The 19,861-nt window shown below is 41.1% G+C and overlaps 1 protein-coding gene across 5 annotated transcripts in view; it reads right to left on the reverse strand.

Annotated features, from left to right (window-relative positions):
- Positions 1 to 447: 447 nt before the first annotated feature.
- ULK4 (unc-51 like kinase 4) overlaps positions 448 to 19,861 on the reverse strand; it is a gene marked incomplete at its 3' end in the record, with an annotated part of 163,482 nt that continues 144,068 nt past the window's right edge. For 4 of the 5 annotated variants that reach the window (XM_081881893.1, XM_081881895.1, XM_081881892.1 and 1 more), the window contains exons 36-37: positions 3,924 to 4,012; positions 448 to 1,060 (exon numbers count right to left, since the gene is read on the reverse strand). In XM_081881893.1, coding sequence (XP_081738019.1) covers positions 979 to 1,060; positions 3,924 to 4,012 — 171 coding nt within the window. Of the gene's footprint in view, positions 1,061 to 3,919; positions 4,013 to 19,861 lie in introns of those variants that run through there. The other variant, XM_081881896.1, reaches the window with a different exon arrangement.

Consider the following 19,861-nt stretch of genomic DNA (forward strand, 5'->3'; position numbering starts at 1 on the left):
ATCTAATACAGTATCTATGGCAAGGGATACAGAGAAGTGTTTTGTGATAGTTGCCTCAGGCAACTTCCCATTTTTAAAGGTCAAAAAATAGCATCTTGGATTCACTTTGTAACCAGTGAGTAATGTTTCCTTATGTGTTGGCAAATTAGGAAACATCTCTCATTAATTTCATATATTGAGACTAGGATTACAATACCTACTTAAAAGGCCTTCAGTAGGTGTGCCAAAAGGTCAGTAGACAGTGCCTATCTGATATAACAAGCCACTTGCCCACAGTTGCTCCCAAATTTCCTGGGGGGAAAAGAGCTTTTAAATTGACTTGTGTTTGAGCAAAGATTACTAATGGAAACACATGCAAATTTAAAATTATACAGGATTTGGCTTAACTGGTGGTGATTGTACATTGTTATGCTGCCAGGATATCTGTTGGCTGCCTACTTTTACTGCATTACCAACACACCATTAACTTGCTTCATTTTCTAAATGGCTTGATTAAACGGTTAGGGGAAATGTGTAGGCAGCAGGGCTCCTAGGTAAGCAGTTTTTTTAAAGCTGTACCCATCTTCTAATACTCATAGCGCCCCTCTAGTATGACTAATGAAAGCGAAGTTTGAAGCTAGGCAACTGCAGGTGTGCATTATTCCTGTTCCTCCCCCACTTGCAATAGTCACTTATATTTGGAACAGCAAAAGACATAAGACTCTCTTCAACAATCTCATATTTTGTGCTCTCAGCAGAAAGGTAGGAGAACTAACACTGTTAGGTGAGAAAAGATGGTTCTGCAATTAATGGGGCTCATTATATTACACACATAAAACAGGTGGGTTTTTAAATATTTCGGTTGAACCTAGATATAATTCAGAGCCATGAAAACTGATTCCAGTTACTCATCACAGCCTTTAGGAAAAAAAACAAATGATAGCATAAATAAAAATTCTCATTACTCTCACTTAAGCTGTTTCTAAAGCAACAACTGTCTTAGCTGAATGAGCCTTGATAGTGTTCAATTTTCTTGAGGATTTCATTTGCCAAGGAAGCAATCGCCATATCAGCGTGGAAGCTAAAAATGAGAAGAGGGAAACCAGTTTAGCATCATACAGCAAGAGGAATGACAGAGAACTAAGAGCAGGTTTCATTCCATATACCATCTTGACCCACAGCTGCCACATTATCTGTTAAAGAAATTTTCCTGCCTTTAAAAAGCCATTGTCCCTCTGCAAAATTGTTTCGGTGCTCTAAAATCTAGGCAGAATGATTTGCTCTTTTCCTGGTGAGCTCATGTAGCATAATAAGCATAATATAGTTACAGCATTTGGCCAAACAGCCTAGAGTGATTCTTATGTCAGTTGCAACACAGATTAATTGGTAGCTAACCCAGGGAAAGTACCTGGTTCTCGTGGAAGAGAAAAGAGAATTTGGGGTGTGTAGGGCGACAGAGAGATGAATGTTGGCAGCACCTGAGCAGAGTCATAAAATGCATGTAGGGAAGCAGGAAAAAAAGACAATTGAGGCATAGTAGGCAAACCCTAACGCTTTTGATACTCATGTGGAAAACTAGCAGAAAATGGATGTAGTAACAATGACAAAAATGGAAAAAAGGCATCAAAAGTGGGATGGAACTGGTGTTTAGGGTAAGGATTAGGAGAAAGCATTTGGTTCCCCATAGGCTTCTTCAGCAGCTCTGCCTGGAAATCATCCCCTAAAATGTAAACAATCAATGTACTTTGTACAAACCTAATATCCACATAATGTAATCTGCGGGCAACCCAGTCAGATGAATGCAGTACAAAAAATAAAATTAGATTATTATTCTTAATGCTGAGATGGAAAACCTGTGGCCCTCCAGTTGTTGCTACAACCCCCACAATGCTTAACCATTGGCAATAGTTCCTGGGACCAGTAGGAATTAAGAGTCCGACAGTTGCCCACCCCCTGACCTACATAATCCACACAAATTATGTCGTTTGAAAATGTGTTGCCAATAACTTGAGTCAATAACTACTCATGTAATAGAGGAATGCAGGCAAATGGCTTAGCTGAAAAGGCAAGTCGGCTTAGATCAAAGTTGGGGTGCTGCCTGCTTTTTAGATTCATGGTCTTCAGGCATAAGCAGGAATCAAACCATACTTGCACAACATTTTTAAAAACAGCAAGAGGCTATTAACACCTCTAGAGCACAGATGAAGGGCACTATAAAAAACAAGGGAAGAGACTACAACCCAATGAAGTACATGCATGTATGTGCGGGGGGGGGGGGCAAGGCAGAAGGTAAAAAAGGTACCAAAAGCACTTCAAAAAGATATTTCTACAGAGAAAAAGAACTGCCTATCTGCAGTAGAGACAGGGCAGCTCGGGGGGGGGGGGCAAGAAGACTTGAAAGAGCCCTGCTTATCTAAACCAAAGAGGTTTTGCTTCATAAGGCCTTGATACAGAATCCTAAAAAGCCAATGCTCATTGGAATTAAGTGCTCACTGAAAAAAATTATTGGCTACTTAGCCACAAGAGAAACTAGAATTACTAGTCATGGGGAAGCACAGCCTATCAGGAGGTGCAGCGCCACACGTCTTGCTAGTTTTGTGTACCAGATGAGCAATGCAACGGGGAATGACTCAAAGTGGTGCCGTGCCCAAGGCTGCCAATAAGTTCATGACAAAGCAGAGATTTTCTTTAATCAATGTATTAAATCTATATCCCACCCTAAGGCAAACACAGTGGGTAATATGCTTTAAAGACTGGTAGAAATTATAAAGATGTTTTTAATAATGAGATGCAGTAAACTGAGATTCTCATTTTACAGACAGGAAACTGGGGCAAAGAGAATGTGACACGCCTAAGTCATGACTCCACTAAGATCTGAGCACATGTCCACTGCCAATACCCAGTTAACAGCCATTTCTCTGAAAATCGAGAGTAAACATTTTGTTGAAACTAAGGGAAATGAGATATACATAACCACAATTAGGTTATTAGGGTTAGGGATTAGGGATGGAGGAGGAATCAATCTGAAACAGCTTCTGTCCAAGCCACTTCCTGTTTCCTCCCCACAAATGGGCAACAAAAATACATACAGTACGGATAAAAGAGTCAAGGCCCACGTGTTAGTATAGCACAATTTCAGAAGTATTAGTACAAGTATTTGCATGGAGGTTTTCAGATAATATCCCTAATTGGAATCCACACACTTAAATCTTCTGGAATATGTCATTCAGCTGATCCTACGGCAACGACCCCGGCAGAATCAGACTTAGGTGTCCTCCCACAAGGAAGGGAACATTTAGCTCAGCCAAGCAGGCGCCAGGACTTGGCTCCTGCTCTACTGTGGGCTCAGCAGCTGCCATGCCTTACTGCAGTAACAGTGGCTGACAGTAACTATTGTGGCAAAGAGTGGCTGACTTAACTAGCAGCAATCCTAAAAGCAAGCGTTGGCGGTTGTGTGCTGCCATGAGGATTTAGGATTTAGCTGCTATGGAATAAGACACTGCTTGCATTAGCAGATCTGGATGACTGGGAACTATCAGCGGACATCCAGGTCTTCACATATTTACTTTGCAAGAAGACACACCATTCTGTGTACCTCAAAGGATTTAAAGACCCCCTACTGCCATTGGTCTCAAAGAAGGCACAGGCAGCATGCAGGACTCTCAGACTAGTATGGGGGTGTGCGGTGCAATGTTGGAAGGGAAAGAAAGGAAAGGAAATGTGCCACATAGCTCTGGTCTGCCACATCAGAGGATCCAAAGAAAAGTAGCTGAGAGAGAAAGCTAGAAAGCTTTGAATGAAAGGAATTTTGATGGTAGTATTGTGTAGGAGGGGGTGGGCTGGTAATACAAGAAGCTTGTAGTGCGGGAGGTGATTGCAGACAGATGAAAGGGGAGGAATGTACACACAGCCTGGAAATTCCAGGAAGCCTAAGGGGAACTCACCTGGCAGTCTGGACCAATCTTTCTAGTGTGCGAACAAGCATTTCTCCATCATTCTTCAGGCTTTCAGAGTGCTTCTCATTTGAAGTTATCTGCAATCAAAAGAACAGCTATCAAAGGTTTAGAAAGACATTCTTCTCTGTCAGGTGCGGAGGAGAAACAACTTAGTTAAGTGAAACTCGGGATTAACAAGCCAAACAGCCAATTATCCTGGCACAATGGGAGAACAACCTTCTTCCTATTGCTCCACCACAGTCATAGAAGCCATAGAATTCTCTGCCTCTTTGCAGAGTTGCTGCTCAGCCCACAGCTGAACTAGCAATGTTACTGGGAAGAGCAATATGACAGGAGAATTCAAACCTTAAATTCTTGAATGTCTCCAGGGCAGGATAAAGGTGGTTGGAGACCGGATGCAATTCCCAAAACAATAGCAACACAACATTTGCATATTGGTGGTGGTGGTGGTGGTGATGATAATAATAAATAGTGGTTGTTGTTTGCATTTGTCTGTCTCAAGAGACAATGGAGTGTGACTCCAGTCAAACCACTGCATTAGCAGCACCAAAGTGACCTCCTTGGGGCGCAAACATGGGCAGTGTGTCTGGTGGTCTTGGGCTGCCCAGAAGAAAATAACCCCCTCTCTGCCTCGCTGATGTGGTCCAAAGGAAAGCAGAAATGTTTGGCACCAGCTTGGCTGCAGGACTTGCCAAAATGAGGAATGCAAGGAAACAATCCAACCATCTTAGGGACAATTTATGTAGCGTTTACGCCTTAGCCTTTTCTTTTCCTGAAGATATCCTGCAAGGAAGTGGAGGTTTCAAGATGTGCTACTTTCCCTGGTTGATGAGCCCCACCTGCCCCTAAATAATAATATTATTTTTATTATTATTATTATTATTATTATTATTATTATTATTATTATTATTATTTCTATCCTGCCTTTTTCCCTTAATACCAGTTACAGATAGGTAGCCGTGTTGGTCTGCCATAGTCAAAACAAAATAAAAAAATTCCTTCCAGTAGCACCTTAAAGACCAACTAAGTTAGTTCTTGGTATGAGCTTTCGTGTGCATGCACACTTCTTCAGATACACTGAAACAGAAGTCACCAGACCCTTCTATATAGTGAGAAGGTGGGGAGGGGTATTACTCAGAAGGGTGGTGGGATTGGGTGATTGGCAGATAGCTGTGATGAGCCTGTTGACGACTCTTAACGACTGCAATAGGTCTTACAGGAAAAAGCAAGGGGTGAGAAGGTGAAAAATGGCTTTGTCATGTATAATGAGATAAGAATCCAATGTCTTTGTTCAGACCAGGTCTCTCCATGGTTTTAAGTTTGGTAATAAGTTGCAATTCAGCAGCTTCTCTTTCCAGTCTATTTCTGAAATTTCTGAAATTCTCACCCCTATTTCTGAAATTCTCACCCCTTGCTTTTTCCTGTAAGACCTATTGCAGTCGTTAAGAGTCGTCAACAGGCTCATCACAGCTATCTGCCAATCACCCAATCCCACCACCCTTCTGAGTAATACCCCTCCCCACCTTCTCACTATATAGAAGGGTCTGGTGACTTCTGTTTCAGTGTATCTGAAGAAGTGTGCATGCACACAAAAGCTCATACCTAGAACTAACTTAGTTGGTCTTTAAGGTGCTACTGGAAGGCACTTAATACAACATACAACAGCTTGCATTAATTAGCCTCTTTATTTCATAAAAGTGACCCAAAGCAACTTATAAAAATAGGGTCCCCCTTCCCCCAACCTCAGAAAGGAAAACACAAATAACGTACTACAGAATCACTTGTGGTATCTTAAAGACTAATAAATTTACTTTGATATATGCTTACATGGACTACGAAAAAAGCTTTCAGCCTGTAGAGCTTCACAGCTGAGCAAAACAAACACCTCTGCTCCCCACCCCCAACCGCTAAATGGAAAGAAAATATTTGAGCATGTATAGCTTCATATTTTAAACTTGGGGATCACTGCTTTTGCTCACCAGTTCTCAGCCTAACCTACTTCACGTGCCTATTGTGAAGATGCAGAGGAAGGCATGAAATGGCTACAGAAGAGGACTTCCTTGTTGCATCCGAGGCATCTCTGTATTACAAAGGGCTGTGCTTTTCTGCCTGCCCCCCTGCAAATTGCTACAGCTCCAGGTAAAGGTAAAGGTAAAGGTAAAGGTAAAGGTAAAGGTAAAGGGACCCCTGATCATTAGGTCCAGTCGTGACCAACTCGGGTTGCGGCGCTCATCTCGCTTTATTGGCCGGGTCATGTGGCCAGCATGACTAAGCCGCTTCTGGCGAACCAGAGCAGTGCACGGAAATGCCGTTTACCTTCCTGCCGGAGTGGTACCTTTTTATCTACTTGCACTTTGACATGCTTTTGAACTGCTAGGTTGGCAGGAGCAGGGACTGAGCAACGGGAGCTCACCCCGTCACGGGGATTCAAACCGCCGACCTTCTGATCGGCAAGGCCTAGGCTCTGTGGTTTAACCCACAGCGCCACCCACATCCTTGGAGCTACAGCTCCAAGGCTTCAACAAATCCCCATGTGGCCTAACTGCTGCGTGTTTAAGATGCCTAAGTCCAGGGCTCTTTTTTCAGCTGGAGCCCACCAGAACTCAGTTCCGACACCTCTCTGGTGGCTGCCATTGCCATTATAAAAGAGAACAAGGGAGGCGTTCACGGTGAGTTTCGGGACCTCTTTTTCTAGAAAAATAGCACCAAGTCCCACAGGGGATTGATGCCTGAGAGAAAGTATCTTAGTCGTGTCGTCACTGGCGATAGGATACCACAGAAAAAGAGGGAAACAGCAGCTCTTTAGGATCACAGGGATCCCTATAGCCTGGTGTTCAAACTTGTCAAAATGGCCAAGAAAAACCGATGGGAAATTAAACTTCAGGGCACAATTTTGATGGTGGGAAAATAAAGGAAGATGTCAAACACTGGACTATCACATGATTACCATCTCATGCCATTAAAATGAATGAGGGATATGCAGAAGCCTTGGCAAGTTGGGACTGGTGATAGCTGACCTGTAAATCTTGTACATCAGTTGCATATTCCTTTTATTTCTTAATATGTTATGTTATATGTTATATATTGTAAACCACCTTGTGATCCTCGGATGAAGGGCAGTATAGAAATTTAATAAATAACTAAAAGAAAAATTTGGGTCTACGTTATTAACGTGTTACAGTGATGTGATTGTTTCAATGTTCTTAGGAAGCAAATCACATTACCTGAAAGTGTACTTAGCAACTTTCACTGTAATCAATGAACTGACACAAAAGCCAGCCCCTTTCATAGTCCAGAGAAGTTTCCCCAAATTACAGTAGCGAGTTGTCAAAAAATGAATAGTATTATTAATGGAAAGCAAAGCAAACACAAACACTTCACCTTGAATTGAATTATAACACATAATGGAGCTTCTACATGCATGAAGGTATACGTCTTCCACACAATGCACATCTGTGTTAGTGTATCTACTGCGCACAAATGCTCTCTCAATAGTGCACTTGAATAAGGCATCTACATCATATGTATGAGTACCCTGTTTGCACTGAAGCTGTTGTGAATACAAGCACAAAATTATAAGAGTTCTTTGAGAGTGTGAACAAGCAAAGAGATACGAGGTGATCCAGATGGCATTGCATACTTAGGTTTTCAGAAGGCTTTTTGACAAAGTGCCATACCAGACACCTGAATAAGCTTAGCACTCATGGAATGAAATGATAGGTCCACTTGTGGATCAGTAATTGGTTAAAAGGCAGGAAGCAGAGATCAGGAATAAATAGACAGTTCTGCAGATGTAGAGATGTATAAAATGGAGTCCTCGGTGATTGGTACAGGGACATGTGCTTTTTAATTTATTCATAAATGATCTAGAGTTAGGGTAAGAGCAAAGCAGCCAAGTTTGCAGATGATACCAAGTTGCCTGGGAGTTAAAACAAAAAGGGATTGCAAAGAGCTTAAAAGCATCTCTCCAAACTGAATTGATGGGAAGTAAATTGGCAAATGCAATTCGGTGTAAGCAAGTGTAAAGTGACGCATATTGGGACCAAAAAAAAAATCATCTAAATGTCACATATACACTAATGAGGTCTGAACTGGCAGTGGCCAGGAGTTATAGTGGATACTCAATGAAGATGTTGACTGTGTGTGGCAGCTGTGAAAAAGCTGAATTCCATGTTAGGGATCATTAGGAAAAGGATTGAAAATAAAACTGATCTCATAATGCCATTATACATATCTAGTCACATGGAACACTGCAAACAGGTTTGGTTGCCTCACCTTAGAAAGGATGTTGCAGTGATGGAAAGGGTTCAGGAAAGGGCGACCAAAATGATGAAGAGGATGGAGCGACTCCACCACAAAGAAAGGCTACAACCTTTTGGCCTTTTTAGTTGAGCACAAAGGTGAGTAAGAAGAAACATGGTACAGGTGTAATGTAATGTAAAAGTGATTATAAATGTTTTTCTCCCCCATTCGTAACACTAGAAGAACTCAGGGAGATGAAATGAAACTGAATGTTGGAACGTTCAGGACAAAGAAAAGGAAGTCCTGTATACAGCACATACTGTATTTTTTGCTCTATAAGACTCACTTTTTCCCTCCTAAAAAGTAAGGAGAAATGTGTGTGCGTCTTATGGAGCGAATGCAGGCTGCGCAGCTATCCCAGAAGCCAGAACAGCAAGAGGGATTGCTGCTTTCACTGTGCAGTGATCCCTCTTGCTGTTCTGGCTTCTGAGATTCAGAATATTTTTTTCCTTGTTTTTCTCCTCCAAAAACTAGGTGCGTTTTGTGGTTTGGTGCGTCTTATAGAGCGAAAAATATGGTATTTAATGGAAATCATTCCCACAAGAGGTAGTGATGGGCACTGGCTGGGTGGCTTCAGAAGATTAGATAAATTCAGGAGAGGTAATCTTACCACTGGCTACTAGCTACAATGGCTAGGTTCTACCTCTACTACCAAAGTCAGTAAACCAGTTTTAATACCAGTTGCTGGAAATCACAGGTGGGGAAAGGGTTGTTGCACTGAGGGCCTGCTTTCGGGCTTCCCATAGACATCTGGTTGGCCAAACTGTGAGAACTGCATACTGGACTGGGTATGTTATTAAGCAGCCTCTGGGTCTATCTTATGTTCTGCTTGGTTTCCAGATGAAAGCATCTTTTAATTATGTGCCTCAACAAGTATTTCATTTGTGCATATTCTCTTACATTTCATATAAAACTTGTAACATCATCTTACCGGTTCAGCTGGAAAGGATTCTAAGACTTTCCCCTAACTTGTATCAAGTTATTGTTATAAGGAATAAGCACATGTTGAACTCTTTACAATCACTAACTCTTCCCTTAATTAAATACTTAATTAAATCTTGATGTAGCGTGCATTCATTGCAACTGAATAAGAAATCCAAAACAACTTTTCTTTATGAAGCCAATAAAATGCATTGCAGCTTCCCTGGTTAATACAATTAAACAAAGATGAGTTATAAAGAACATCATTGATATGTAAATATCCAAGTTTCTCAAATATAGCATAAATGTGCAGGTGAAACAGCATTTTAGGAAGAAATTACATTTCACATACAATGAAGAAGAAAAAGAAATTCATGAACAGATCTATGCTATTGTTCTTCTAATCCGTGTGGAGTCAGAAGGTCTATTTACATGGCAGTTTTTGACTGAGTTAATTATTAGAACAAGATTAAGAAATAGTAATCCATATTTTCTAGTTTAAAAGGGAAGAAGAGGGTCTCTGCTTCTCAAGGTTTATGTGTTCATAGTACTGAATTAGTTCCCTCCCCCATTAGTCACAACTTGCAGTTTTCAATTTACAAGAACTTTCAAAATCAATTAACCTGAAGAATGAATTACTTTAATGCTTTTGAAAGAGATGGTTTCCTCCTCTCCTGCCCCACTGCAACTTCAATTAAGTTGGAAGTTTGCTGCCTGGTTTGGAAAACTCTTTGCTACTTGCAAGCTGCTACAAAAGATGCTAAACAGGAGCTTTTTCAACAAAGAGCTTATAGTTTTGCTTGGTCCAAATGCAACTGTAGCCCCCCTTTTAACTGCACTTTAGAGCAATTGTGCAACTGAATAACAATGTCATGTGAAATTAGATGGACTTAACTACTCTCAGGGATAATGACCATTTCCCACAGACCACTGAAGTCAGATTACACACACATGCAAATGCAGATAGCACGTCCATTATTTTACACATTCCTTGGACTTATTTAATTATGGCATTTATACCCCGCCCTTTAGCCAAAAAGGCTGTCAAAGCAGCTTTTGTTATGTCTTAATATGGACATCCTAAAAAGCTGAGTTAACTTTTCCTTTGAAAATTAAGGCCACTTTCTCAAGCGTTTTCAAAGTCCACACATTATTTCTGTGATTGTAACATACAAATTCTTATGTGCTCTCTTTTGTATTCTTAACAGGATCACACATTTTTAATGGATCACAGGACATAAGTGAACATACTATCGTTTACTGTGACTGTGTGAATATACAGTGGTACCTGATTTTTCAAGTGTCTAGGAAGCCGAACGTTTCGGTTTTTGAACACTGAAAACCCGGAAGTAATTGCTTCTGTTTTTGAATGCGTCTTGGAAATCGAACGGCTTCTGCTGTGTGTATTTCAAATTTTGCCATTGACTTTGCTGACCGTTCTTTGCGCACTCAGTTGTTGAATGGTTTGGAAGTTGAATAGTAAATACTCCACAGTCCACAAGTGAAGCAATCACATCCAGAATGTGGAATAACATGGAACCTAATTTCTAGCAATAGGGAAGGCAACCATTTTCTTATTAAGCATTTTGGTTTCTCTTTGGATGTAAAGGTAAAGGGACCCCTGACTGTTAGGTCCAGTCGCAGGCGACTCTGGGGTTCCTCTATAGGCTGAGGGAGCCGGCGTACAGCTTCCTGGTCATGTGACCAGCATGACTAAGCCACTTCTGGTGAATCAGAGCAGTGCATGGAAACGCCGCTTATCTTCCCATCGGAGGGGTACCTATTTATCTACTTGCACTTTGTGCTTTTGAACTGCTAGGTTGGCAGGAGCTGGGACCAAGCAATGGGAGCTCACCCCATTGTGGGATCCGAACCACCAACCTTCTGATCAGCAAGCCCAAGGCTCTGTGGTTTAACCCACAGTGCCACCTGCATCCAACAAAAAAATAAGAAGGCTTGCACATCCAAAACCATCAAGAAAGTACTCAAACCTACATCAGGCTTCCATTTGCAGATGTAACAAAAGGTACCAGGTTTAAGTCAAGGCTCAACTTTAACCTATTTTCAAGGCCAGAGTTCAGGAATCATAAAGAAGTGTCTCTCAAACATGTCCAAAGTGACTTTCCTTCACTAATGAATATCAGAAACTGAGCCCCCCGCCGAACATCTGTCTGTCATGGTCAGCCAGGAAATATAATATCGAAGTTTAAAATCAGTGTGTGTGGTTTGTGGGCAGGTTTGAGCCTCAGTGTGAAGTTCTATCTCCTTGCCTTCAGGAAATACTTCATATGCAACATGTTGTACGGAGAGGCAAAGATACAAATGCGTCTGTGTATGGCAAGAAGAAAGCAAGTTAGACAAGTTCAGTTGAGACTGTCAGTTGCTGACTCATACAAACAAGCCTGGGCAATGACAATGGGCCATTTAAACCTGAACCATGTACTTAAAAAGCCAGAGTATTCCAGGTGTTCTTTGGCATATATCATTATAGATGTGTATTCTCAGACAGATTATGGAGATTTGTAACATACAGATCTCAACAAAGGCATGTTAGAACAAGCAGATCATCTTCAGCAAGGAAAAGAAAAGAATCAAAGCCTAAATAGAAGAGCTCACATTTCAAACACTGAACTTATTTTCTCTTATTTATGAGAGGACTTATCTTTTTAGGAGTTCAAAGTAATTTGCACTTGTAACTTGGCAAGGCATGCACTGCCTGAAAGCGGCTCCTTCGAAAATCTCCTTTGAGAATTTCATTTGACCTCAGGGTCTACTGTGTGTTCTTCATTTGGAATGTATTTTATATTGATAGAGTAAAAATAAATAAATCACTATACATTAAATAATTCCATATTTTCAGTAGGCTAAATAATCAAAGGTTTGTGATACTTGAGTGTATGCATACATTTATTTATTTATATATATATATACACATACATAATGCATAGACACACAAACACACACACACACACACAGGAACCAGTATGGTGGTGAATTGTGCAAAGCAGGACTGGAGAGACCAGAGCTCAAATTCCCACTCAGTGATGAAGCTTGCTGGGTGATCTTGGGCCAGACACTTTCTCTTACCCTAACCTATCTCATAGGATTGTAAGACTATGTGAGCATGTGTATCATGTACATCATTCTGAACACCTTGGAGGAAGGGTGTGAATAAAAAAATGTATCTCCTCTCTTCTCTCTCACAGACACACTATTTAAGAGAAATGTTTTCAGAATGGAAATACCAGAAGTTCACTCTTTTTATAAATGAAACTCACTCTTTTTCCCTTTATAGAGAAAATACAACAGCTATTATCTATTCTTCACACACACTAATAGAGAAATTATATTAGAAATGTTCAAGGTTAATACTGTTGATAAGGGATGTCAATGATACTGTGTATGTTTGTATAAAATATGGGACTGTATGCCTCTTTTAATCATAACTGTGCTCAAAGTATATTAGAATGCAATATTGCAATGCATTACATTGTCAATTCCTTACAAAAGAAGCCCAAACTTTGACTTCACCAAAATCTAAAGACTGCTTCACTAGCTTAAAGAATGTCAATCCCCAAAGTTCCCAATAAAGGTAAAGGTAAAGGTAAAGGTACTCCTGCCCGTACGGGCCAGTCGTGTCCGACTCTAGGGCTGTGCGCTCATCTCACTTAAGAGGCCGGGAGCCAGCGCTGTCCGAAGACACTTCCGGGTCGCGTAGCCAGCGTGACAAAGCTGCTCTGGCGAGCCAGCACCAGCGCAGCACACGGAAACGCCGTTTACCTTCCCGCTATAAAGCGGTACCTATTTATCTACTTGCACTTAGGGGTGCTTTCGAACTGCTAGGTGGGCAGGAGCTGGGACCGAAAGACGGGAGCTCACTCCGCCGCGGGGATTCGAACCGCCGACCATATGATCGGCAAGTCCTAGGCACTGAGGTTTTACCCACAGCGCCACCCGCGTCCCTAAAAGTTCCCAATATCTTCCTCCAAATAGCATGATTGTGAGCTTTTCCTTTTGGCGCCAATCCCAAGACTAGAAACTACTACCAAAGTGTTCCTGATGATGACATTTGTTGAAACAGAGATGGGAGAGGCGAGTGCAACTCTGCTCATTCTCTTTGACCTCTTTGATTGAAGCATTTCAATTTTGAGCTTCCCAGGAGGTTTCAAAAGTCCAGTTCCACATGTGGACCAGCATCAAACCCACAGAGAAGAAAGAGTTGTTTAAGGGTTAAGGCTTCATGTGACAGGCAATGAGGCATTCTAGTGTGACAACAACTTAGGCAATTATGGCCATAACATCTGATAATATGAGATGCCATGATGTGATAACTAGAAAGTGTTGACTTCTGCAGAATAAATATGCAAGCCACAGATTTGAGAGAGATGAAGAAATGGCTTGATTATGTAAGGAACAGCATTCCCAAAGGCTGTGCAGTTCTGGTTGCCACACCTAAAAAAGCATTATTGTAAAGCTGGAATAGGTGCAAAAAAAGGGGCTACTAATTTGATCATGAGGCTGGAACAACTCATCCATGTAGAAACTACACATCATTAGAGATTCTTAGTTTAGAGAGAAGGTATGTAAGGGGTGTGTGGGTTAAGACAGAGATTATAAAACTATGCATGGCAGGAGGAAAGAAAAGATTTTCTTCCTTGATCATAAAATTAGAACCTGATATCATCCAATGAAGCTGCATGTTGGAAGATTCAGGACAGACAAAAAAGGGACACAAAGTACAGTTAAACTATGGTATTTGCTATCACAGGTTGTAAAGATGGTCCTCAACTTGTATGGGTTTAAAAGTAGCTTAGAAAATAAGGCTATCAATAGCTGTGTACTACCTCCAGTATCAAAAGGGATGCGGGTGGCACTGTGGGTTAAACCACAGAGCCTAGGGCTTGCTGATCAGAAGGTCAGCGGTTCGAATCCCCACGACGGGGTGAGCTCCCGTTGCTGGGTCCCTGCTCCTGCCAACCTAGCAATTCGAAAGCACGTCAAAGTGCAAGTAGATAAATAGGTAAACGGTGTTTCCGTGTGCTGCTCTGGTTTGCCAGAAGCAGCTTACTCATGCTGGCCACATGACCCGGAAGCTGTATGTCGGCTCCCTCGGCCAATAAAGCGAGATGAGCGCTGCAACCCCAGAGTCGGCCACAACTGAACCTAATGGTCAGGGGTCCCTTTACCTTTACCTTTACCTCCAGTATCAGAGGTGGTATTCCTCTGGATTTCAGTTGCTAAACAGCACAAGAGGGCAGAGTACTGTTGTACTCAAGATCGGCTTGTGGGGTTCCCACAGCCATCTGGTTGGCATGAGAACCGGATGCTGGACTAGATGGGCTTTTATTCTGAACCAACAGGGCTCTCTTTATATTATTGTCTAAGAACATTATGAAAACAACAGGATTTTTTTAAATCACTATGTCTCTCCAGCAGTCAAATATAGCTTACAGTAAAATCATTATGACAGTAGACAGGCAGTAAACAAGAAAAGATGGGGGAAGAAGAGGAACAGAACTTGTATCACATCCATAGTCCTTCTAGACTTAGATCGCTTGCATGAAAATGTAAAATATATTTTGTGATATTAGCATTCATCAGTGTGTCATAAAAACCCACAATTTTGATATTTATACACATTCACACACACAGGAAGTTGCCTTATACCAAGTCAAGACATTGGTCTGTCAAGATCAGCACTGGTATCAGTTCTCCAGTTTCAGCCAGGGCTCTCTGAGATTTCCAGAGATGCCAGACATTGAAACCAGGACCATCTGCAAGCATAACACTTGCTCTACCACTGAGATGCATCTCTTCACAAACATACAGACACTTGAACTACTGGAATTTAAAATTTGATTTCCTATGTACTGTGTACTAAACCTGCTATGAAAAACAAACAAAACGTAAGTGATATTTTTTTAAACCACTGTTAGCAGTATTTTGAATTATGATGCTGGAGGAGACTCTTGAGAGTCCCATGGACTGCAAGAAGATCAAACCTCTCCATTCTGAAGGAAATCAGCCCTGAGTGCTCACTGGAGGGACAGATCCTGAAGCTGAGACTCCAATACTTTGGCCACCTCATGAGAAGAGAAGATTTTCCCTGATGTTGGGAAAGATGGAGGGCACAAGGAGAAGGGGACGACAGAAGACGAGATGGTTGGACAGTGTTCTCGAAGCTGCCAGCATGAGTTTGACTAAACTGCGGGAGGCAATGGAAGACAGAAGTGCCTGGCGTGCTCTGGTCCAGGGGGTCATGAAGAGTCGGACACGACTAAATGACTAAACAACAACAACAACAAAGCAGTGATATTGTTTTTAATAATACAAATTTACACTTTTAATGCTAGAATGTACTATTACTGTATGAGTTGGAAAGAAAACCACTAAGGTTATTAATTATCAAACATGCAAGTACCAAACCCCAGTAAATGAGTATTCACACATCAGTCAATTTTTTATCATTATAATCTGTATGCCAAGAAAAGGAAACTAGATTTATAAATGACTAAGCATTATGTTGAGCTCTAATCTCCCAATTTCTAAAGAAAAGCTGAAGGAGGCGGTAATACTACGTACACAGATGGTGCTATGTAAATAATGAATAGAAGTGCCTTGGTACACTCAGATGGTCTTAGGCCTTGCAGGGAAGGAAAAACAAAGCAATGCGAAGTACTGAAATACCCAATCCAAGCTGTGACACCAGAAGAGTTGCTTTGGAAAATATTTTATGTGAATTGTGATATTTAGCAATAGGTGGCAAACACCATAAAGGATGAAACAGATATGTGCATTTATTAATATGGAATGGACCAGGGAGGTCCAACCAAGGTCGGGGAATGCAACCACTGAATCCCTGGCATGTGTCAATGGCACATTTACATAGCGCCATATATGCAGCAATTTTGTCTTCAGTGCAGTGGATAAAAGGTTTGGAATACAAATCCGTCTCTCTCTATCTATATATATATATATATAGTATGTGCATAAATATGTAGACTCTTCCTCTGCTGCCGCACATCCTACTTCCCCCCACCCCCAAACTTTATCCCAGTTTCAATCGGTGACTGACAACAGCAAATGTGTACAAAGGAAATTGAGTTTCTATGCTTGTATCCACCCCAGTGCTGGAAAGATATGTGCGTATGGGTGTACAAATTCCTGCAGCTGTCCCCAACATAATGCCTATTTGCTACTCTCTTGAATCGTTATTTCAAGACACAAGCAACTGTTAAGAGCAGATTTTAATTGCTGCAACTGTAGAAACAAAGAAAACATGTTAAATTAAAGGACGTACAACAGCAACTCTTCTAATGATGCGAAACAACACTGATCACTTCTTTCCCATCTACCTATATACGGAGTGGAGAATCTGTGGCCTTCCAGATGTTGTTGGACTACAACAATTGGTAACTTCAAGACTCCGTTATTGTAACGTGCTCCATTTGAGGCTACTCTTGGGCCTGGTCCAGGGACTCCAGCTCATGAAAAAGGCTGTAGCAAGACAACTGATGGGGAGAGACTATTGCCAGCACATAGTAACTCTGGTGCTTGAAAGTTTGCACTGGTTGCTCATATACTATCAGGTCAGGTTCAAGGTTCTTGTATTAATGTACAAGGCCCAAAACAACTTGGGTCCAGGATATCTCTAGGACTACCTAATCACTTATATTCCTGCTCGATTGTTGAAGTCTTTGGGGAAGTCACTGTTAGTAGTCCTGCATGGCTCTCATTCACTAGGAGCAAAGCAGCATCTAATGCCCCTAACATAACATAGAAGTCTCTGCTAGGCCTGTTATAACTTCTTTTTACCTTTGCAAAAGGGCCCCTTCTGCTTCCGGTGCAGCACCATTCATAAGTCTTAGGAATGGCTTAGAGCAATGTTTCTCAACCTGTGGATCCCCAGATGTTGTTGGACTACAACTACCATCATTCCTAGCCAGCATGACCAGTGGTCAGGGATGATGGGAGTTGTAGTCCAGCAACATCTGGGGACCCACAGGTTGAGAACTGCTGGCTTAGAAAGCAGGAGAAAGTATTTCTTTTATATTTTCTAAACTGAAAAAATGGCTTTCTTTGTCCTCTCCATCACAGAATTGGAGAATCCTCCACCAGTGCTTCTCTGGATAACAAAATACCGTGTTTTTGCAGCTCTCCCCTTAGAAATTTCAACAGTCTATTCAAAATTATTTTGGCTTCTCAAAAATTCTTCATATGCAGGGGCGGCTTGTCCTGCTTTGTTGCCTCAGTGCCACTGGAAATATGCTGTGGCAGCATAGATTATCTGATGTAAGGAGGAATTAACTAGTCAAAATCACTTCAGCCACCATAATACAAGTAACTTGCAACTTATGCGCATTTAACTCGTGTGCATTCAGCTTTACGTACTTGCAAAACAATTTGAAAAATTGAAAAGGGAAAGAAAGGGGGCAGGGTTTTAGCAAAAATAACTTTGGTAATCCCACCTGCCATTGAACCCAATGTGTTTTGACTATATGTGATTTTGGCTTTACACACTATCCCCAAGTCGCAACCCCTTGAAGAAACATTACACACAAAAGTTCTCTGCAACTGGCATTTACTAATTAAGTCTGTTCTTCTTAAAACAGGCATATGACAAAATCCTGGTTCCGTTTTCTATCACTAGCTCTTGTAAGACCAGGCCCTTGCTAATCCTATCACATATCAAATATTAATGGTGTCATATACATGTAATATCAGCATTAAATACCTAGTTACCTACTGGCAAACTGAACATAGGACATAGTTAAAATTGATGACTCTTGACTTTCACTCAAATTTCCCCAATATTATTAAAGAAAGCCTCTGAACAAGCAGTTAGTAATAGCATTGGGTTTTAAAAAAATGTTCAAAAGCTTAATATAATCTAAATAATTTACTGCCTTGTTTTTAATAGGCATTTCTAGAGATATATATCATCTCCCTCTCCCCTCCCCCTCCAAGTCTGTGATCCTTCTTCATGGAATTAAGATACCTGAAAGTACCTTTCTGTCAGGTTAGAAATAATCTTTCACATTAAAGAATAATTTTGTAAAAACAATTTTAAGTATTAACATCAATCAAATTTGGCTACAAGTTCAATTTCTGAAGGCTTTAGTCCCCTACATGAAATTTGGATTATTCTCTGGCAAACTATCAGACGTGTGAAAACAACATCTAAAATTACTAGTTCCTTTTAAAAAAATTACTTTCATGATCAAAGCTCACTTGAATTTATTGAAGAACCGAGTAGCAGCAGGAAAAGTCTCATCATGTCAGAGATGAAGTAAAAGCCAGGTGTTTAAGGAACAGCTGATACTAGATTCTTCTTTCCGCCCCATCCAGGTGCATCAGGGATATGGGCTCTTTCTTAGACCTTCAAATGAAGGATCTATATCCAGTTCAGAACATGTGTTATCACTGGTACATAGTTGGAAGGGACGCCAAGGGTCATCTAGTCCAAGCCCATGCAATGCAGGAATCTCAGCTAAAGCACCCATGACCATCCAACCTGTTTGAAAACCTCCAAGGAAGGAGAGTCCACCGCCTCACGTGGGAGTCTGTTCCACTGCTGAACAGTTCTTACTGTCAGAAAGTCTTTTCCTGATGTTTAGTCGGAATCCCCTTTTGCGCAACTTGAAGCCATTGGCTCGAGTCCTACCCTCCAGAGCAGGAGAAAACAAGCTTGTTCCCTCTTCCATGTGACAACCCTTAAGATATTGGAATATGGCTATCATGTCTCCTCTCAGTCTGCTCTTTTCCAGGCTAAACATACCCAGCGCCTTCAAGTATTCCTCATAGGACTTATGCACACATAGCCATGGTGGTCACTCTTCTCTGGACCTGTTGTAATTTGTCAGTGTCCTCCTTCAAATGTGCTACCCAGAATTGTGCACAGTATCCCAGACGCAGCCTGAATAGCAAATATTACTTTTTGTGATCTGGACTGTGTTTCTGTCAACTGCATTATTAAGCAGTAGCATCCCACTGCTGACCCATGTAACCAAGACACCTAAACCTAGTTTTTGAAGGACAGGGTGTGTGTGTGTGTGTGTATGTATATAAAATAATAATTCAAGTATTCATGCTTAATAAGATATTATTCCTACTTCCAGGAAGTAGGAATGTAAAGGAGTCTATTACTTTGCGAGGGCTTCCATAATATATAAAATAATTTCCACCATATGGAAGAGATTTGCCTGTGCTGATGTTGGAAGAAATTTATGAACATTTTTAGTTTGTTTTCCAGCTGCTATTGATTCACACTTATATTAAAAGATTCCTTTTGTCAGGGAACTTAGGGTGGGTACATTTTCTTGGGGCAAAGGGGACGGAATGCTCTTAAATCACATCATAGTTTTTAATTTTTTTAAAAAGCCCTACAAGTCCCACCTGGGAACTCTGGTTGATGACTGTTATAAAAGTCTACTAAATAAATAAAATACATTTGGGTGAGATTTTGTTGGCTCCTGATGCTGAACACATGGAATGGAATGGAAGAAGACCTGCTCTAACATGACTACATTCTGGGAATTCATCAATACTGCTCAGAGATTAATCTAGAAGTGAAGTCCATGTAAAGGACAGTACTCATGTGGTCCGCTTGAAAAGGAAAATTGCAGAAGTTATAAACAGAAGATAACCACAGTAAACAATAGTAGCAGAGGGAGGAAAGGAATGTTGCTTGTTATCAGGTGGGC

Source organism: Podarcis erhardii, assembly GCF_964252035.2.
Source record: "Podarcis erhardii genome assembly, chromosome: 12".
In the NCBI taxonomy this organism is placed as follows: Eukaryota; Metazoa; Chordata; class Lepidosauria; order Squamata; family Lacertidae; genus Podarcis; species Podarcis erhardii.